Here is a 17,225-nt window from a genome sequence, read left to right on the forward strand (position 1 = left end):
CTAATATCTGGCAACCCTGGAACCTCCTTGCCCTCAACTCTGGTGCATCAGCCAAAAAGCCAAAATGGCCCTCCTCAGTAACAGCAGAAGTGCAGGTCCCTCCACTAATATTCTGCTCGGAACTGTTGTTCTCATCGTCGTTGCGGTTGCTTCATCCGAAAACACAAAAACGGTGGAATTCAACGTAAAACCCGGGGGAGTTGTTCAGACTTTCTCCCAGAAAATCGTAAGTAGCATCTAGACTATTTAGCATAGCTACCTAACCTTAGCTTGAAAACAGTGATCCCAAACTCTGACGAGTCAACTTAACGACAGCAACTAACTAAAAGATAGTCTGTGATCCTATTTGAATACCCGCATTGACCAGGAGATTGTCCTAGGAGTTAAAGTTGACATTTTGTGTCAAAACATAGCTAACTAGCTGCTTTTTTGCAGCGAACGTAAGCTAGCTCGATGAACTGCTAACTCAGGTGGCTGGTTTGAATGGACATACTTGTCCTGAATGACCGTTGACAGGACACATTTTAAATTCCCATAGATCGATGTAATGTTCACGTTAATATTGTATCTAGAAGCTAGGCGTTAAAAGTAAAAGGTAGGCGTTACTATCGATTTTCATTCACGCTTTCCTTAGCTCACGGTAGGCATATAAGTGAACTTGCTGTGTGGTAGCACTAGACGTGGCTAGCGTTGAATTCCACCAGTCAGTCAACTGCTGCAGCTAGGAGCAACGTTGTTGAAAGAGGAATGCTGAATTAATTCTATTAATTACACTCTAGTTGTGTTTTGCAATTTTTAAATATGAACAATGGGTTTACTGGAAAATGTAAAGCATTGATTTGGTACAAAAAGCAGCGCTTTAAATTTCGACACGTCAGTGCGGAAGTGCAACAATTCGGCTATTCATTGGTGGTAAAACTCAACGTCACCAGCAACTATGGCTAATCATAATGCGCCACCTGCAGTGCATTTCGCAAGTAAGCACATAGTGGTCAGTATAGAGTAGACCGGTGAAAGGTCTCGATTTATACCAGCTTTACTAAATATGATTAAATTTGCTTACGGAGTTACTTTGCAGACTTTGATTTGTGCCTAAACAGAACTCCAGTGCTGGTCATCCGGAAGAAGGCTTGAACTCCCTTGTCCCCACATAGTGCTGCAGGTTGCTCTAGTTCAGTGGTTCTCAACCTTTTTTCAGTGATGTAACCACTGTAAAATATGTTTTCAGCCAACGCTGACGCTACCCCCATTTGAGAACCACTGCTCTAGTTCACTAACTGTGAATGATACATTTTTAGTAAACTGGTGTATATGGCCATTTTCATGTGAAAGAAAGCATAGAATGCATCAGCATAATTGTTGTAATGTGGCAGCGAGAGTGCATTGAATTAGGCCTGAGTTAATTAAGCATTTTGGGGTTGTCAACTCGTTTTAGACTGTGAAACCTTACCTATGATTGAGTTCTGAATTTGTGTCTCTCTCCACCTTCCTTCTTATCTTGCAGAAAGATCATGAATGCTCTTTCACATATGCATCTCAAGGAGGCACCAATGAGGTAATATGAGCTACTTTCAGTGTCATCAAGTTCAGAAACCTTGAATTCCATTTTTAACTCTTTCTTTAACGGCTTCTTTAATTAGCAATGGCAAATGAGCGTGGGCCTCAGTGATGACGACAGGCTTCTCTCTTGCTCTGTGTGGAGGTGAGTTGTCCTGTTCCCTAGCATGTGTTACCATTTGGTGTCAAGTGAAGTGTACCATACATTTATCTGAGGTGTTTTCTCTACTCCTTTGGTAGGCCACAAGGGAAGTCCTACCTGTTTTTCACTCAGTTCAAGGGAGAGATCACAGGATCAAAAATGGAATTTGCAAGTGCTTATGTAAGTATCCTGATCAGCAAATCTACAATGATTGTCTTTATTGAGATCATGAATGCTTTGTGTTCACCTTTTGTGTAATATTTCTGGAGAAGGTATTCCATAGTAATACATTCACAACAATTGCTGCAGCATAAAAGATTTTACATATAAGAATACATTACAGAATGTTGAAGTTCAAGGTACATTTTGGTTTCAATTAATCAAACAGGTCTGCTTGACCTTGATGACTCCAAGCTAAGACATCAGGGCCCTAATATTATCCCATCAGTTGCTAATACTCTTATTGCTTCATTTAAAGTGGCTGGAATAAAACCTTTAGAGTACAGCTAGTGTTGATATGTGAAGTTCAGTATGATGTTTAAAGGTATAAAGTAAGTCTGAACTTGCATGCATCCTTCCTGTAGTAGGCAAGTCGTCTTAACAGATTTACATCACAGTTTAGTCTGATGGATATGACTCCAACATTCCAGTCTATTGTTCTTTTAGTGCCATGATTTGCTTGATTAGCTTTTAGATCAGATTTGTGGAAGAATGTAATCATGCACATACAACGGAGTGTGAACGGCTTGCATCTTACAGAGGGCCGCACGTGTATCGTGCTCACAGGCTCTCTGTGTAGGTGATGTGCTGTTTACGAGAGGCTCACATTTCTGTTAAGCTGTGCTGTCCTATTAAACCATGCTTGACTGATTGTTGAACAGTGATGGGGATATTTGTTAGCTCTCCCTGGACCAGCCATGATGTCAAAATCATTTGTCTTCTCCTCTGCACGAGTCAAAACATGATGCACCAATCGCTTTGCCCTGAGTGGAGGATAAGCAGGCCACACCGGTGACCCAGAATCCTTAATCGTCCTCCGGCACGCCAGACAGGAAGCGTTGTTTCTGTCGCAAGTCCTGTTTCTGTGCAGGGCCCGTGATCTAGAAATGAGTGGTGTAGTGAGTACGAGAGCGGACTGCGCAGTACGGGACGGCAGGATCTGGTCCGAGTCCTCCACAACTCCAGTGCACTGAGCAGACGCTTGTCTCGTGGCCTCCATACAACTCCATATGCAGCAGCAGCACCTACGTATATATATATAAAAAAAAAGATGGTTTTTTTTTGTTTATTTTATTTTTTTATATATATCTAGGAAATAAATCTCACACACATACACACTAAAAGTACACTTAAGTACATAGAGTACACTTCCCTTGCCCTTGTCACTTATCTCTGCTTGTTTCAGGATGCAGGTTCTCCTTGTATCTCAGGCCTCTTGATGTTCGTGTTTGTCACATCTCGTCACCGCCACTGTTTTTCTTTTTATCCCCCCCTACAGTCCCAGTCTGCTGTGGGAGGACAAAAGGATGTGCCTTTGAAGGAGGAAGAGTACATCGTTGGGGACTCCTCAGGTGATCTTTCGAGGCCGTTGATGTATTCCGTTACCTGTCAGCTCCTCTACCTCTCCGAACTGGCACTTATTTCCTGACAACCATCTCAACAAGCACAGCTGTAAAGCGTGTACTTTGAACTGAGATCAAAGGGGCGCTTTTTTTTTTTTTTTTTAAACTCACTGAGCAGCAGTTGGCTGCCTATTGCTGCCACTGTGGGCCGGTTTGGCAGTTGACGTTTATAGGGTCATAGTTTTGCAGTGCCATTTGATTGCCTTTATCTACTGGATGACGCCCAAAAGAGCATAATCCCAAAACTAGGTTAATGCTTTTCTTTATTGTGCACAATTTGAGTGAAGCACTCTGTTCTTTTTCATCCTCAGTGACCCATAGAGAGGGGAAGTTCCGGGCTGAGCTCTCGAAGCTGACCATGATCGCCCGGACCAAACACGACGAGCTGTGACCGCACGGACGCAGGTGATCAACTGAATGTGCTTTCGTGAGATAAAGGAAGGAAGAAGGAAGCTGGACGAGTGCATTACCGTCATCCTGCAGAAACCTCTGTGACAAAAGAGGGGAAGGAACTGTAAATGCGAAAGAAAGAGATTGCTCACTGTAACAGTTGTAGTCAAATGCAACTGTTCTATACAGTATCGTATAGTACAGCTTGGGGTTTGTTTTTCTAATGAGGCATCCCAGAGGGTGAATGGGGTGGGGTGGGGAGGGTGGTTCTATGGGGATATTAGATATAGAAAACGAAACCAGAGATTAAGGATCTGCTAGAATAGCCATGTGCACAGACAGAGCTGCATTGTATCTGAAGATACTCCGTGTCCAAATGAGGTTGTTCCAAGAAAATTAAGAATGCAGCTCACTGTATCTGCCATAACAAGAATCCCAGCATCTCGCACTGAACTCCCACTGAGAGTGAAACAAACCTGCAGCCTGCAGATTCTGTCTTCCTTGTGCTCATTCCTAATCCTCATCTATGAAGCAGAATTTGGCAGGATGGTCTCTCTTGGTCCAGTGCAATAGACCCACGGGCGCATTCTAAAACTGTTCACCTACACGCAATCTCAGTTATTTATACAGTCTGAGGTTTTTTTTGTTTGTTTTTTTTTTCTCCCCTGATGCTTATCTTCCCATAGAATAATTTTTACATCAGACAGATGGAGGAAGATTGATGGGACTTACCCAATCTACTGTAGCATCAGTCCTCAGGGTGTGTATTAGCTGGTGGTGGTGCATGCTCCCTCAGTAGTCCCGTGGGTCTTTCCTGGGGGGCCACAAGACATTGTTATTTAGATTTTGCCCCCTTACTCATACATATTGCTATACGTTCTACTGTGCTGCCACTTCTGTAAAATAAATATTGATTTGTTTTTTTTTTTACCAGACAGTTGCTCGAGTTATTGTCTTTTTGGACTAACGTGTCAAGCTGAACTTATTCAGGAATCATTTATATATTTTGTATTTAGGACACTGATATTTAGGTACCTCAACACAATACATTCTAATCCATTGTATTAGCACAAATATTCCCCCGATTACAAAATTCTGCCAACAGAAGACATCTAATTTTTATGTCTTGTAGCTGTAATGATTCCCAACATCCTCTAGGGGGTGATGAGTACTTTGGATCCAGCTCAGGGGGCTCAGTTTTGAAAAACTCTAAGTCTATTATAATTATGTTGTGCAGCAAATGCAGGTGTGTCAGTAATGTTTTTGATTAGCTAGCATATTTTGGGTAGCTTGTATGCAGCTACTAAAACATTGCCAGGGAGGCCCAGTAAGGGACCCACTCAGGTAATTGCACAGAGAGCTGTTTTCTTCTGACACATTTCAATGCCTAGGCAGAAACGTAACATTTAACAAGGGACCACAAGCTTTTTTTTTTTCTGGAAAAAAGTGTGTGCACTATGTCGTTCTGGCACAAAGCCAGTCGAAGCAGCCCACTAAATAAGAACACATCAATTTCAGTCAGGGCACAGCAGGGGTTCGGCTTCATACTCACTGAAAGGTTCCTGTCACCGTGGAGACCGACCTCTCACAGCTGGTGAGAACTGTGCCAGCCAGCAGTGGCAGCAGCCCTGGCGCCCCGAGTCCCTCAGACGGTGGTGGAGAGCAGCCTGCGTTTCACTGGGTACGGGGGACAATCCCTTCCCTTGTCTGCCCTGGTAGTTTTGGGGTGCTGGTGGGGGTACGGTGGGGGCTTCTTGCCCCTGGCTCCTAGAGTAACTGCCCTCAAGAGGGCTGGTTTTATTCCCTCTCTCCTGCCCTTTGGCCTGGGGCCACTAAATTGGATAGCTGGTGGAGAATCAGTGTTAAGTGGGTAATTTGGCGAGGTGTTGTGGTCCTCATTAGAGTTCTGACTGTGCTGTGTTCTGGCGTTGGCCACAGTGCTGGACGACACAGGGCTGCTGCTCTCCGAGGCGACGCTCTTTTGGGAGGAGGGGACACTGTCTGCTCTGCTCGACTCCACATCCCCCCTGTCGTCCCCCTCCGCCCGCAAGCAGCCCACCATCACCCCGCTGGAGCTGCTGCTGCCCAGCGTGTCACTATGGAGACCGGCGTGTGGCTCGTCCCCCGTGAGGTCAATGTCTGAGGTCAGAAGCTCAATCTGTTGGACCACCTGTGAGGGAGAAAGATGACACTAACATCTCCACAGCAGCTCTCCGTGCACAGCCAAAGAGGCCCCATCCCCTGCATTTGTCAAACCACAATCAGGCAGGGAAAAAAACACCCCGAAAGTGGGCATATTATGGGGACGCTTTTATGGCAATTCCACCATTAGCCATGGTAATGTTTTCATACAGTGGCGGCTAAATATTTAAATAAATAACTTATTCCAGCTGTTTCTAACATCTGTGGATGAGTGGACTCGGGGGAAAAAGGTGTTGCATGAGCATTGCCTTCTGCCAGTGCATGCATTTGGTAAATGGAGCATATGAAACAGCTCTTCCCCTCCTGCTTTCATCACTCTGAGCACTGGCCTCTTTTGCTGTCCTCTTCTTATGCTACATTATCTGAACCTGCTGTATTTCTGGGTGGATTACAGTGAACGGCATAGCCCATAATTGCTCTGGGAATGCTGTGTTTACATGCAAATGAAGCTGGTCCATTTGTACCCAACAATTCGTAACACTGAATTATATGAATATATTGAAAGCTATCAGAATGTTTCAAAATACAGCTCAATTCAATGTTGCTTGTGGGTCATTAATAATTTATGTCATTAATGTTTCAGAATTAGTCTTTTTTTCCAATCCTTCGGGCAAGAAATGGAAATGTAATTTTTTTTACCTCTTTTATCTCCAGATGAACCTCTTTTAGGCCATGCAAAATCCCCTCCAGTTCCACAACGACTCGTCGGATTTGGTCCCGAACGGCCCTCTGTTTCTTCTTTGGCCACGGCAGGCACGGCTCGGGTTTGGGCTCTGGCTTTGGAGCGGGCTTCGGTCCCTGTGCTGCACTGGAGGGCAGCCGCTCAGCATTAGTTGTGATCTCCCCCATTTGGGAATGGCTCTGTTGATGCTGCTGCAGCTGCTTGTTAGCAGAAGCCAGCTCCCCACGTGAAACTTTGTATGGGAGGATGGGAGAGTTACTGGAGCTGGATTTATCTAGGCTTTCCTGTGGAAGGACCTTGGGTGCAACCTGATCCCCCTTGCTGCTATCCACTTTGCAATCAGAATCAGAATTTAAAGTGTTTTTTAAGTAGTCGTGTGGAGCGGGGTCTTGTTTACCTGTGTCAGGCATGTCAGCTCCATATGGCTCTCTCTGAAAGGGCTCTCTCACACAGCCCTGCTGTTGTCCCTGGCTGTAAACAGACGCTCCACAGTTTTCTTGACCTTTGAACTGTGTCGGTGGAGCAGGCGAGCACTTTCTTGAGGAGGGGTGTGTGTCGGTCTGGTGGCAGTGCTCAACAAAGCGGCATTCTCTGTAGTAGTCCCTCACAAACAGGCAGTGTTTCTGCTCCTGTCCCACAGACCTGTTCCACCTCACAGGGCTCGCCTCCGGCGCACAGCTGTATCCGGCCACATCTGGCTGCTCGCGGCCGTCCCGCGCGGCAAAAGGCAGCTTTGTCTGACGCCAGGGTCTGTTTGAAAGGTCGCCGCTGCTGCCCGTGCTCTCGTGAGATTTCGCTGTGTGCTCTTTTGCCACGAAGCGCAGGCTCCCGTTTTTGTCACATGTCCTCTTGTGTTCACTGTCGGCGCGTCTCAGCTCCCGTGGAAAGCCCGGTACCTTGTGTGGCCACGGGAGGTGGTGGTGGTGCGTGCCGTTGTTGTTTTGGTAGACGCTGTCCCGGCCTCCCTGCCTGGCGTCTGCGAACATGATGGAGAAGTCCGGTCGGCTCAGAGGAGGTGTGGTGCACAGAGCCTGTCGTCCGGTTCCCGCCACTTGATTTAGCATTGAATGGGCTTTTCTTCTCTTCCTCCAACTTTCCTCCGCTCCCGGTGCACCTCGCACCCCCTCCCTTCCTCCTGTCCGCTCCCTCTCCCTCGCTCCCTCCGTTTCCTGCCTCGGCTTGTTTCTTGATGTTATCCCTCTGTTCTCTCCCCCCCTTATCCTCCTGGATGCTGTCCGCCTCTCTCTCTTCCTCCCCTCCTCTTGCCTCTCACCGTTCTCCCTTGTTACCCCGTGCTGCAGTGGGCCTCCCTCTTCCCCTTTCTCTCCTGCGCCCTCCCTGCATTTCTGTCTCAGTAGCAGTGGCACGGCTTCCTGCCTCTCCCTCCCTCTCTTGCTCTCTCTCTCTCTCACTCACTCACTCACTCACTCACTCACTCCCCCTACATACTGCGCTGTCTCCCCTTTCTGGCTCTTTCTTCCTCCCACACTCTCTCACTCACTCACTCTATCTCACTCTGAGCTGTTCTCTTTGCTCCTTTTTGCTTATTCATTTGCGTGGACTAGTCTGACTTCAATCAAGCCCGCTTTTAATCCCGGGTTAGACAATGTGCCTCCACGTGAGTTCTCTGCTTCTGTTCTGATCTGCCTCACTCACGTTCTGGCACACAACTCTACAATTAAACACAGCATGGGATTCCGAAGATGGAGGAGAGAGAGAGGGAGAGAGGGAGGAGAGGAGGGAGGGAGATTAGAGATTTAATCCCGGGTTAGACAATGTGCCTCCACGTGAGTTCTCTGCTTCTGTTCTGATCTGCCTCACTCACGTTCTGGCACACAACTCTACAATTAAACACAGCATGGGATTCCGAAGATGGAGGAGAGAGAGAGGGAGAGAGGGAGGGAGAGAGGGAGGGAGGAGGGAGGGTGGGGAGCGCAGGGGAGGATAAGAGGGAGGTGGGCTTTCCCCCCTTAGGAACAGGCAGACTTGAGTTACAGGAAACCGGCAAAAAGAAAATGATGTAATCGTGCTGATGAAACATTGCCTTCATTGTCATTCATTGTTTCCACTCACACAAATACACAGTGCGCCTTCAGTGTATTGTCTTTATTTGTGTTTGATGTTTTCATACCAAATTACTGCATTCAGTAGCAGAGGCTCTGGTGTAATTTCATTCCAAATGTGTCTCTCAGCACAGACGCCTTATGAAACCGGTTTAAATGAAACTGAATTATAGGCACCCATTGCAGACTTTTTGCAGCTGATCCTATCTGAGGCAGCAGAAAATAGTGGCTGTCACAGCTTTTGTCTCCTCTCCTTTCCTAGGAGAAGGGCTTTTTGTCTTCCATTCTCGATGGAAATGGAACAGTAACTTCCCACCACTTGATGACATTGCATGCACCTCTCTCTCTTTTTCACGAGGGCCCCGGCTGCTCATGCATCACATCACACTGACTCCCTATCATTTCAGCCATCACCCACTTGCTGTGCGGTCTATAAATAGGTCCAAATCTACATTATTTTAAATTCACAACAAGTACACTCTGTACCTGTAGCAGTGGAAAACTTCCCGTCCTTGTCTGCTGACAGCCTCTCAATTCTCCTCTTCATCTATTTAGGTGCTGGTGCACTGGAGAACTGGAGACTGCATCAGAATCACCTCTGTTCAAATAGCCCTCCTCCCCAGCATCATGTGTTAGTGCAACGGACCAACTTTAGCCACATACTGAGTAATGGTCCACATAAACAGCACTTTTATTTTCTTGCCAGCCCAACAACAGAGAATGACAGCTAGTAATGGTCCCTTTGCACTGTGCCACATTTATATGGGCACCCGGGAGTGTGTGGGGACAACTTTTAGTGCAGGAGCACAGACAGGGGTCGTTAGTGTCACCTCTGTTTGTGATTCAAGGGCTTGGTCATTTGGTATTCCTGAGGGTCGGTGTTTGTCTTGGCACGGTCTGACAGGGCAGCCTTCACAATGGCGGGTCTGTGGCTCTCGCAGTGGGAGAGTGGATTGTTTGTCAAGTGACCTTTTGACGTATGGTGGTCTGGGCCCAGTGCTGAATACATTAAGCCATAGTGAGTGTGGGCTTATGCTGTTGTCAGGAACATATTTTTATAGGGTGCTGCTTTTCCTGCTGACACCCCTTCCCGTTTTATCTCAAATAAACATGCCAGTCTTGTTTCCTCAGAGGACAAACTTTAAAGAAAAAGCGAGATTGGAGGAGCCCAGGAACTGAGTCTCAGGTAACTGTCATATTTCCTATAGCCTGGAGGCAGAGGATATTAAGCAAACACAGTGGAGAGCGACTGAGGCAAAGAGCAGTGAGCAGAAATAGAAATGGAGAGTGGCGAGGGGGAACATGCGTTTGGCTGGGACTGGGAATCTACTTAACAGAAACGGAAAATTGATTTCCGAAAATGAATAGGCAGACAATCAATTTTAATTAATATATTTTCATAGTGTTATTTTAATTAAACATTGGAGGGGATATGAAACACAGATACGCATTCCGCTTTCCTCCCAACTAGATACTAGCATGAAAAATTCCGTCATGGTAAGCAGACTTGACTACTTGTGGGAGTGGGGGAAATGCTGGAGTGCTTTGTTTGGGGAGTCGGAAGTACAGCCTCTAAACATAACAATGCTCTGGCCAGGAATGACTGATTTGAATGGACTAATCCAGGTCAGATGCATGGAGATTAGCTGAATGTTCTCTCCACTGTTTTAAGAGACTCTAATACTGGAGATCAGTAACAGAAGTATACGGAGAAGATCAAATAATGCAATAACCTCTTAACAATGCAAATAATGCAATTACTTTTACTTGTCTAAAAAGTGTATTTGTTTATATTGCAATTGTAGAAAAGAGAACGGATGTTGACAAAACCTTTATGTTCACATGATTTGTTCACACATATCATATTACTTTCAATCAAAAGGCATACATTGGATTTGACTAAAAATATCTTAATGGTCATGATGAACCAAATATATATATATATATACAGAAATAACAGTTCACCGTCATTTCGTTACTGACTCACTAAGAACAGAAGGCCTGAGAGACTCAACCCTGAGTGCTTAAGTTGGAGACGGATATGGCATTGATTGCAGCTGAACTTTACTGCTCCATAAAAAGATACTCTGGTCTATTGTTCTCCTCTCAGTACTTGTGTTGGCATACTCTTTCAAATCCTTTATTCATGAGCTCAAGTGTCACATAACCAACAGAACAGTCCAACAGGTGATCACTTTACAGCTGGGAGATGTATATTTAGAAAATACAAAAATATTACCCACTAATCTACTAAGTGCATAGATAATGAATAGTAGCATTCTAAAGTTGAACTTCCTGTGGAATGTAAACACAGCATTCCAAAACAGAACCTCTTTTGGAATGTTTGGGTCCTCTGTGACCTTAAAAACAATCATTTGAAACCTCTTTGGCAGAGCTGCTACAGGTTTTGATTCAGTGACGGAACGATTACTCCTCTGGTGTATCCCATGAATTGACGGTCTTCCAAGTGTCTCTGATCTTCGCCAGAGACAACATTAAATGAGAATAACGTATTTAAAAAACAGCAATATAAAAATAAATCTAGAAGAGCCTGTGTGTGCAGAGTAGCATCATAGAGGCAAGTAGATTATTCACATCAAACTTCATTCCTGATTGAGGACTTGCATCAGAGAGCAGATTTCTAACTATCTCTATCACATGAGCTTGGGGTACAGGGTTTAGAGTGGGCTGTAAGCGAATACTACTGAAATACTAGATCCTGGTCTGAGTGAGTCTCACTTGAGATTTCATAACTGACAAATATATACGTTACAGTTCCAAAATAAAGGTCAGGTTTGTTGAGCACCAGCTACATGGTTTACACAAACAGGCTTTGGTGTTGCTGTAATCTAATAACAAACTCACCTGTGCATAGACAAGAATAAAGCAGGCATGGGGATAGTGCTGGGGATTACATGTAAACTCAGGATTACATATACATTCATATCCTACCTGTAATCATAAATGGTCCTTCAACATGTTAGTATACTTAAGAAATTGCAGTGCTTGTTTTGCTTCAAGTTGTGCTTTAAGTTCATCATATTCTCACTAGGCATTAGGGCTTGTTGGCTCATGGTAATGTCCTTAGACTGCACTAGTTCACAACATCCTCTCACAAATTTGATCATAGGCTTTCAGTGAAAGACCATTTTAGGTAGATAGTTCAGTCATCAAAGGAAGTGTCTGTCTGCATTATAAGGATCATCATAAATGATGGGAAAGGGGCAAAGTGTCTTGAGTCTGGAGATCTCTCGGATTCGTCTTGTGAATAGAGGACACACAGAGACTAAAAGGCTCACAGAAAAACATGTAAAATGTTCACAAACACACTGTTTTGTTTTTTTAAAAAATGGAGGGAGGCAGAATATAGGGTGGTAAGAGGTCAGAGGTTGCCTTCATCCAACATCTTGTTCACACCGTCACAAATCCTCTGTAGGTGGCCACGGTAGACCTCGGTGGGCCCGTAGAGCGTTGCGAGGAAGTCACAGTCGGCAAAGTGGTTGAAAACGTGGTTGATGCGGGAGTGTGACTTGGCGGTGAGGTGGCGGTTGATGGCCTGGTGGAGCAGCTCGCGGCACTCGTTTAGGATGCCACTCATGATGCGGCGGTCGAAAGTAAACTCGATCTGGTGGAAGCTGACCGCCGTCATGGCCAGCGTGTGCACCTTCTTGCGGAAGCCCTCCACCAGCGCCAGCTCGTCAGCGCTGAACTGGTTGTTGCGGTAGAGCACACCCAGCTTCACTACCATCTTGATGAGGTTCTTGATGATCTTCTGCGCCTCCTTACGGTTCCGCGTGTACTCCTTGGTCACGCGGTATAGCTCGTCCAGCACCTCGCTGCTGGTGTCGTCGATGAACATGTTGGCCACTGTCTTGTTGGCCATCTTACTCATCAGCTTCTTTTGAGCCTGCAGGGCCAGGTTCTTGGTGCTGAAAGAGTCCATGATGTCTGTGGAACGAGATCAAGCAGAAGAGGTTTGAGGCACTTCTCAAGTGGTCTCCCACAGAGACTCTCCTATTCTGACATCTAATGGCAATCAAATCATGTTCCATGCAGAGAAAAATATATAACATATCATAAAAAAACAACATGAGAGGGAGGCTTGGACATGAAAAACTCTCTTTGAAGACACTGAGACATCGATCAAAAGAATGTGCTCATGAAACACAGCAATCCACTAATTACTTCCACTTTTTCATTCAGCTCAATAACAATAGATTTCATTCCACACCAACCAAGCTCTGAAGAGAGAAAAACAGTGGCCTGGTTGTCCTAAAAAAATAAATAAAAAAATAAAAACCACACACCACTCAGCACGCACTGGAGGCAGATGAAAACTACCAATCATCTCACGCAGAAACGCCAGTAGCGAGGCGAGTCGCTGAAACATCCTGCGCTGCCGCTGAGAGCACTGAACCATCGGCGGTGGGAGAGAGCAGGAGAGGTGGGGCCGTGAGTTATCTGTGCGCCGCCTGCCAGCCAGCATGCTGTGAGTCACTGCTACTTCACGCGCTGATGTCAGCCAAAACAAAAAAAATACAATGCACTGGAGGAGCACATCTTCATGTCAGGGCTTCACTGGCAATGCTTCAAGAGCCTTTCATTGTCGAAAGCACATTCTAATTGTTTCAAATTATTTACTCAAATGTCACTTGTAACACCTACTTTTGTGATCAATATGGTGAACCAGTGATGGAGATTGATTCAAGTGATACAATGTAAAAATCAGGGGCACAATATAATAGTCAACTATAGCAGGAACAATACTGAACAAATTCATGGGCCCTTGTGGAGCAAGGCTCTGACCTATATTTGTGTTACCTGCATTTATATTTTATGCATGGAGCAACATTACACAAATTAGAATGTACTTGGTGAGACACAAGTAATTTGTATTCCAAGACACTGTCCCTCAAAGAACACAATTTGCATTCATTAATGTATGCTCGATGGGCCTTTTTGCCCATAGAAAACTTCAGTAATAAAGTGCAGGAACAGTTCCACAGCAGCGACATGACAGGAATTTCAGATGATGTAAATCTCCCACTCTCTCTGCCTCAGCTAATCAAAAATGTCAAACTGAAACGCTTTGAGGATCTAGAGATCATGATATTAGGCTGTAGATATCAAAAGACTTTCCTATATCTAGACTATATGCCTCTCTGTTGTCACCCTCTCTGTCACAGCATACGGACACACACACAAAAAATGCAGGGGGTCAATTGAAATATATTTGTGTGCTCATTAAATTTCAACTTTCAAGGCATAGTCCCAAAATCAATTCAACTTGATGGCTAGCTCCTCAAATAAAGTCTGATGTGCATAATTTGGATTTAAGAGTTGGCACAAGCCTCCTAGAGTTTGCACTACAGCGCCGAGCTTAGCACAAAAAATGTCACTGTCATTGGCTGGCAAAGGTGCCTTTTTATCTCTATGAAGAGATGACTGATTCCTCAGCGCAAACGATGTGGGGGAACGAGAAGGGAGGAGAGGCGCGGAGAGGAGGGTTAGGTTGAAGCACCGTTCAGAATTATAAGGAAGCATAAAGTGCTCTTGTGTGCCTTACGCTTCAAGTGATGGTGCCAAATACAAGCATCAACTGCTACATGGGATGAATCAGAACTCGGATCTTTGAGCTGCATTTAGGAGAATTAGAGGTGACAGGAATAAACAAACACAAAGGAGACGCATCTCCAGCAAGACGCATCGACCTCAGAATTTGGATAAGGCAATTTTAACCGATTTCAAAATGCTCTGCATGCACAGCAATAAATCCCAGAAGCCATTCAATGCAGATGCTGCAATACAGCAAACAGACTAAGGAGAGTGAATTCACTTTGATCATATCTGGCACATATGAGTACAAATGGACCCCTCTACCAAGCTAAATGAAACAAGGGATCAGTAAACAACTCCTAGTTCCTTAGCACCCATTGTGTCATCAGTCACTCACCCTCAGAGATGTATAGAACAGCCTCTAGCTCCATGGTAAAGTATTACTGAGTGGCTATGTTTCTATGGGGAAGGAAGTTCATGAGTTTAGCCAGACTAAACAGTTTGGTCTGAGCAGAGTGAATGGAGGGGCGGTGGACGTGTGGGTGGAGGAGTGGAGGAGGTGTTGCAGGCTGATTGTGTCAGGTGAGGTAGGGTGTCAGATTGGATTCACCTGGGGACTGCAACACAAGTCTTCCAATCAAGTTCGGCTTTACATTTGGAAATCCTCCAAAGGCTCCTCACTGCTGAGCCTCACCAATGCAGCAAAGCAAACACTCTACAACTGTGGCAATACACTTTCTGACTAAAGGATGCACCAGTTGTCTTTCTTTTTTCAGGCTATTCTCTCTATTCTTGCACTGTTACATAAGAGACAAATCACTACACTAGGTGGTGGAGCGGGACCTTATTTAGTATAGCTGTGATGTGTGTGGCTGTCTCTCTCATCCTCCCACTAGCAGCTAGGCTTTGAGTAGAATGCTGAGAGTTTAACAGGCCCTCCAACTCCAAACAAAAAAGCAAGCAATGTTCAGAATGCTCTCATAACACCTTGAGATGCCTGTGGTGCAATGAATTATTGAAAAGAAGCTAACTGACGCCAAATAAATAATAGGCGCTAAATTATGTCTCAGCAGTAAGAAGTCACAGTGCAAACTCCAAGTCACTTGTGTGAGCCTGTCATGAAGCAAGAAATTCACCACAGAATAAGACTGTTAAACTCTTTAGACCTCTATACTTGAACCACTTGTGAATTATTTCAAAATCATCAGTGTCAAGGTGTCCAGAAGGTTTTTTAGTTTTCTACAGTGGCACCCCACACATGGTGTCAATGTGTAGGATACCTTCTGCCAAAAGGAGGGGATGTGAGGGCGCAACATTGTTTTATGTCATATTGTTAATGAATAGAATAGCCACATCATGACATTATTTCCATGGTATAACCATTACAGCATGCAGTATCCACTAGAAGAATGCTCTGAGAAATACTGTCCAACACTGATATCACACATAACATAGCCTACAGTCTTCCTGTCATGAAAGACGAGGACACCTGCTCACAAAACAGGAACACGGTCTGAAATGAATGAGCCACATATTCAAAATTAATGCTTGCGTGTTAAAATGCTTCAGGCTTGTTGCTGTGGAGAGTGGAAGAAAAATAATGAAATTATACAAAGGGCATACTTTAAACCTGCTGACAGCACGAATCAAAGCGCAAACTGTTAATGTTTCCTTGGCAACAAATGAAGCAGCCTACCCACTTTGAACTTTGCAGTCTAGTAAATCAGGTCAAACATATGACCCTGTCTGTAAATGACTGACAGTAGGCTAAGCACTACTCTCTTAAATAAAATAGAGCAATGCATTAATATATCTTTAATCAATATTAGACAATGAATTGGCTTGTAGGCTTTATTTGATAGCCTCATACCAAACAACAGTAGGGTAGCCTACATTCAGTAAAAGCCAAGCCATCCATTCATTCATTCACAAATCTGTTCCCAAGATAGATAGGCCTAGGCTACCATTTTTTGACAACAATATTAGATTATTCAATTTGAAATATATATATATATATATATATATATATATATATATATATATATATATAAATAAAATACCCACAACCCCGATAGATTTCTTCACATCTTGAATTTCCCCTGGGGATCAATAAAGTATATATCTATCTATCTATCTATCAGCTGATATGCTTTCCATATTACAAAGGCTATACTGTCTTGTTATTGGACATAGCCAATAGGCTTACAAGTTTACATTGACAAAGCAATTAGTGCTGAGCGTTATGTGTCCAGGCGCAGTTCTGTCCAGTGTTCAGTAACATGGTCACTCAAAACAATTACCCCTCTCACACCCTGACCCATATAGCAGATAGAGACATGACATCAGTTCATTCAGCCACTCTCTACGATGTTTGGGAATAATGGGCTGATACATAGTAGGCTAAAACATGAGTTATATCCTCTTGGAGAACACTTCAGGAGGTATATGACTTACAGCGCAGCTTTGTTTCAGCAGTCCTTCAATGCGAACGGAGCGCACTCAAACAAAAACGCAACAGAGGAATTACACTGTTGCCAACAGAAAAATACACACAATTAACAACTTGTAGGCTACTTCTTCAAAACGGGTTAACATGACACGAGATGAGGATTAAGACTTCTGTTACAATCAGTTTCCTTACCTTCCTGGGATATCTTAATTTTGAACCGGATACAGGCGAATGAAAGCTGTGATCTAGCTACAGTGTTTGTTGCTTGGCTGCGTCCAACTGTTCAATACAAAGATCGAGATAAACGTCGAATCTTCATGATGACAGCCGATGATAAAACAACTTGACAAATACCTTGTAGACTCTGACTTTGCTACAGGAACGAAACTGTTTTAGGTCTCATAACCCCTTCGTTGTTTCTATCTGGATCGTCGTAAATAATTGAAATGGTATTTTCTTTCGTATGTTTCCAGATCGGTTACAGGAGTGAGTAATCTGACTCCTCCTCGCAAAAAGTTTCAAAGTTGAGGGTCTCAAGGAAACGTAGATTGATAGTACATTT

At 44.4% G+C, this 17,225-nt stretch overlaps 3 protein-coding genes across 6 annotated transcripts; 1 reads left to right on the plus strand and 2 right to left on the minus strand.

Annotated features, from left to right (window-relative positions):
* The first annotated feature begins 11 nt into the window (after window positions 1-11).
* mydgf (myeloid-derived growth factor) lies at window positions 12-4,646 on the plus strand. Its single transcript, XM_048252820.1, has 6 exons — window positions 12-226; window positions 1,505-1,555; window positions 1,641-1,702; window positions 1,798-1,879; window positions 3,198-3,270; window positions 3,633-4,646. Exons 1-6 carry the CDS (start codon window positions 65-67, stop codon window positions 3,710-3,712), a joined length of 510 nt encoding a protein of 169 aa, XP_048108777.1. The 5' UTR covers window positions 12-64; the 3' UTR covers window positions 3,713-4,646.
* Window positions 1,903-7,722, minus strand: LOC125300709. Of its 2 annotated transcripts, none has more exons than XM_048252819.1 (4): window positions 6,553-7,722; window positions 5,264-5,881; window positions 4,444-4,525; window positions 1,903-2,943 (listed from the first exon to the last, which is right to left on the minus strand). In XM_048252819.1, exons 1-2 carry the CDS (start codon window positions 7,657-7,659, stop codon window positions 5,357-5,359), a joined length of 1,632 nt encoding a protein of 543 aa, XP_048108776.1. In that variant the 5' UTR covers window positions 7,660-7,722; the 3' UTR covers window positions 1,903-2,943; window positions 4,444-4,525; window positions 5,264-5,356. The 2 variants fall into 2 exon arrangements, with proteins under 2 accessions (XP_048108776.1, XP_048108775.1); XM_048252818.1 differs by lacking the exon at window positions 1,903-2,943 and adding an exon at window positions 2,979-3,207.
* A 2,672-nt stretch (window positions 7,723-10,394) lies between these two features.
* tnfaip8l1 (tumor necrosis factor, alpha-induced protein 8-like 1) lies at window positions 10,395-17,225 on the minus strand. Of its 3 annotated transcripts, XM_048253535.1 has the most exons (3): window positions 16,856-17,225; window positions 16,669-16,742; window positions 10,395-12,606 (listed from the first exon to the last, which is right to left on the minus strand). In XM_048253535.1, the coding sequence occupies exon 3, from the start codon at window positions 12,599-12,601 to the stop codon at window positions 12,041-12,043; it is 561 nt and encodes a 186-aa protein (XP_048109492.1). In that variant the 5' UTR covers window positions 12,602-12,606; window positions 16,669-16,742; window positions 16,856-17,225; the 3' UTR covers window positions 10,395-12,040. The 3 variants fall into 3 exon arrangements, with proteins under 3 accessions (XP_048109492.1, XP_048109491.1, XP_048109490.1); XM_048253534.1 differs by lacking the exon at window positions 16,669-16,742 and having other exon boundaries at window positions 16,856-17,223; XM_048253533.1 differs by lacking the exons at window positions 16,669-16,742; window positions 16,856-17,225 and adding an exon at window positions 14,612-16,157.

Source organism: Alosa alosa, chromosome 9, assembly GCF_017589495.1.
Source record: "Alosa alosa isolate M-15738 ecotype Scorff River chromosome 9, AALO_Geno_1.1, whole genome shotgun sequence".
NCBI classification, from domain to species: Eukaryota; Metazoa; Chordata; class Actinopteri; order Clupeiformes; family Clupeidae; genus Alosa; species Alosa alosa.

Bases quoted from the DNA above. Each gene is read 5' to 3' on its own strand.
- tnfaip8l1 (XM_048253533.1), bottom strand. From the start codon at position 14,645: ATGGAGCTAGAGGCTGTTCTATACATCTCTGAGG. The intron at 12,607-14,611 runs GTGAGTGACTGA...CTCGTTCCACAG, and splicing joins TGTTCTATACATCTCTGAGG to ACATCATGGACTCTTTCAGC.
- mydgf (XM_048252820.1), top strand. From the start codon at position 65: ATGGCCCTCCTCAGTAACAGCAGAAGTGCAGGTCCCTCCACTAATATT. The intron at 227-1,504 runs GTAAGTAGCATC...CTTATCTTGCAG, and splicing joins AGACTTTCTCCCAGAAAATC to AAAGATCATGAATGCTCTTT. The intron at 3,271-3,632 runs GTGATCTTTCGA...TTTCATCCTCAG, and splicing joins CATCGTTGGGGACTCCTCAG to TGACCCATAGAGAGGGGAAG.
- LOC125300709 (XM_048252819.1), bottom strand. From the start codon at position 7,659: ATGCTAAATCAAGTGGCGGGAACCGGACGACAGGCTCTGTGCACCACA. The intron at 5,882-6,552 runs GTAAAAAAAATT...TCTCCCTCACAG, and splicing joins TTCATCTGGAGATAAAAGAG to GTGGTCCAACAGATTGAGCT.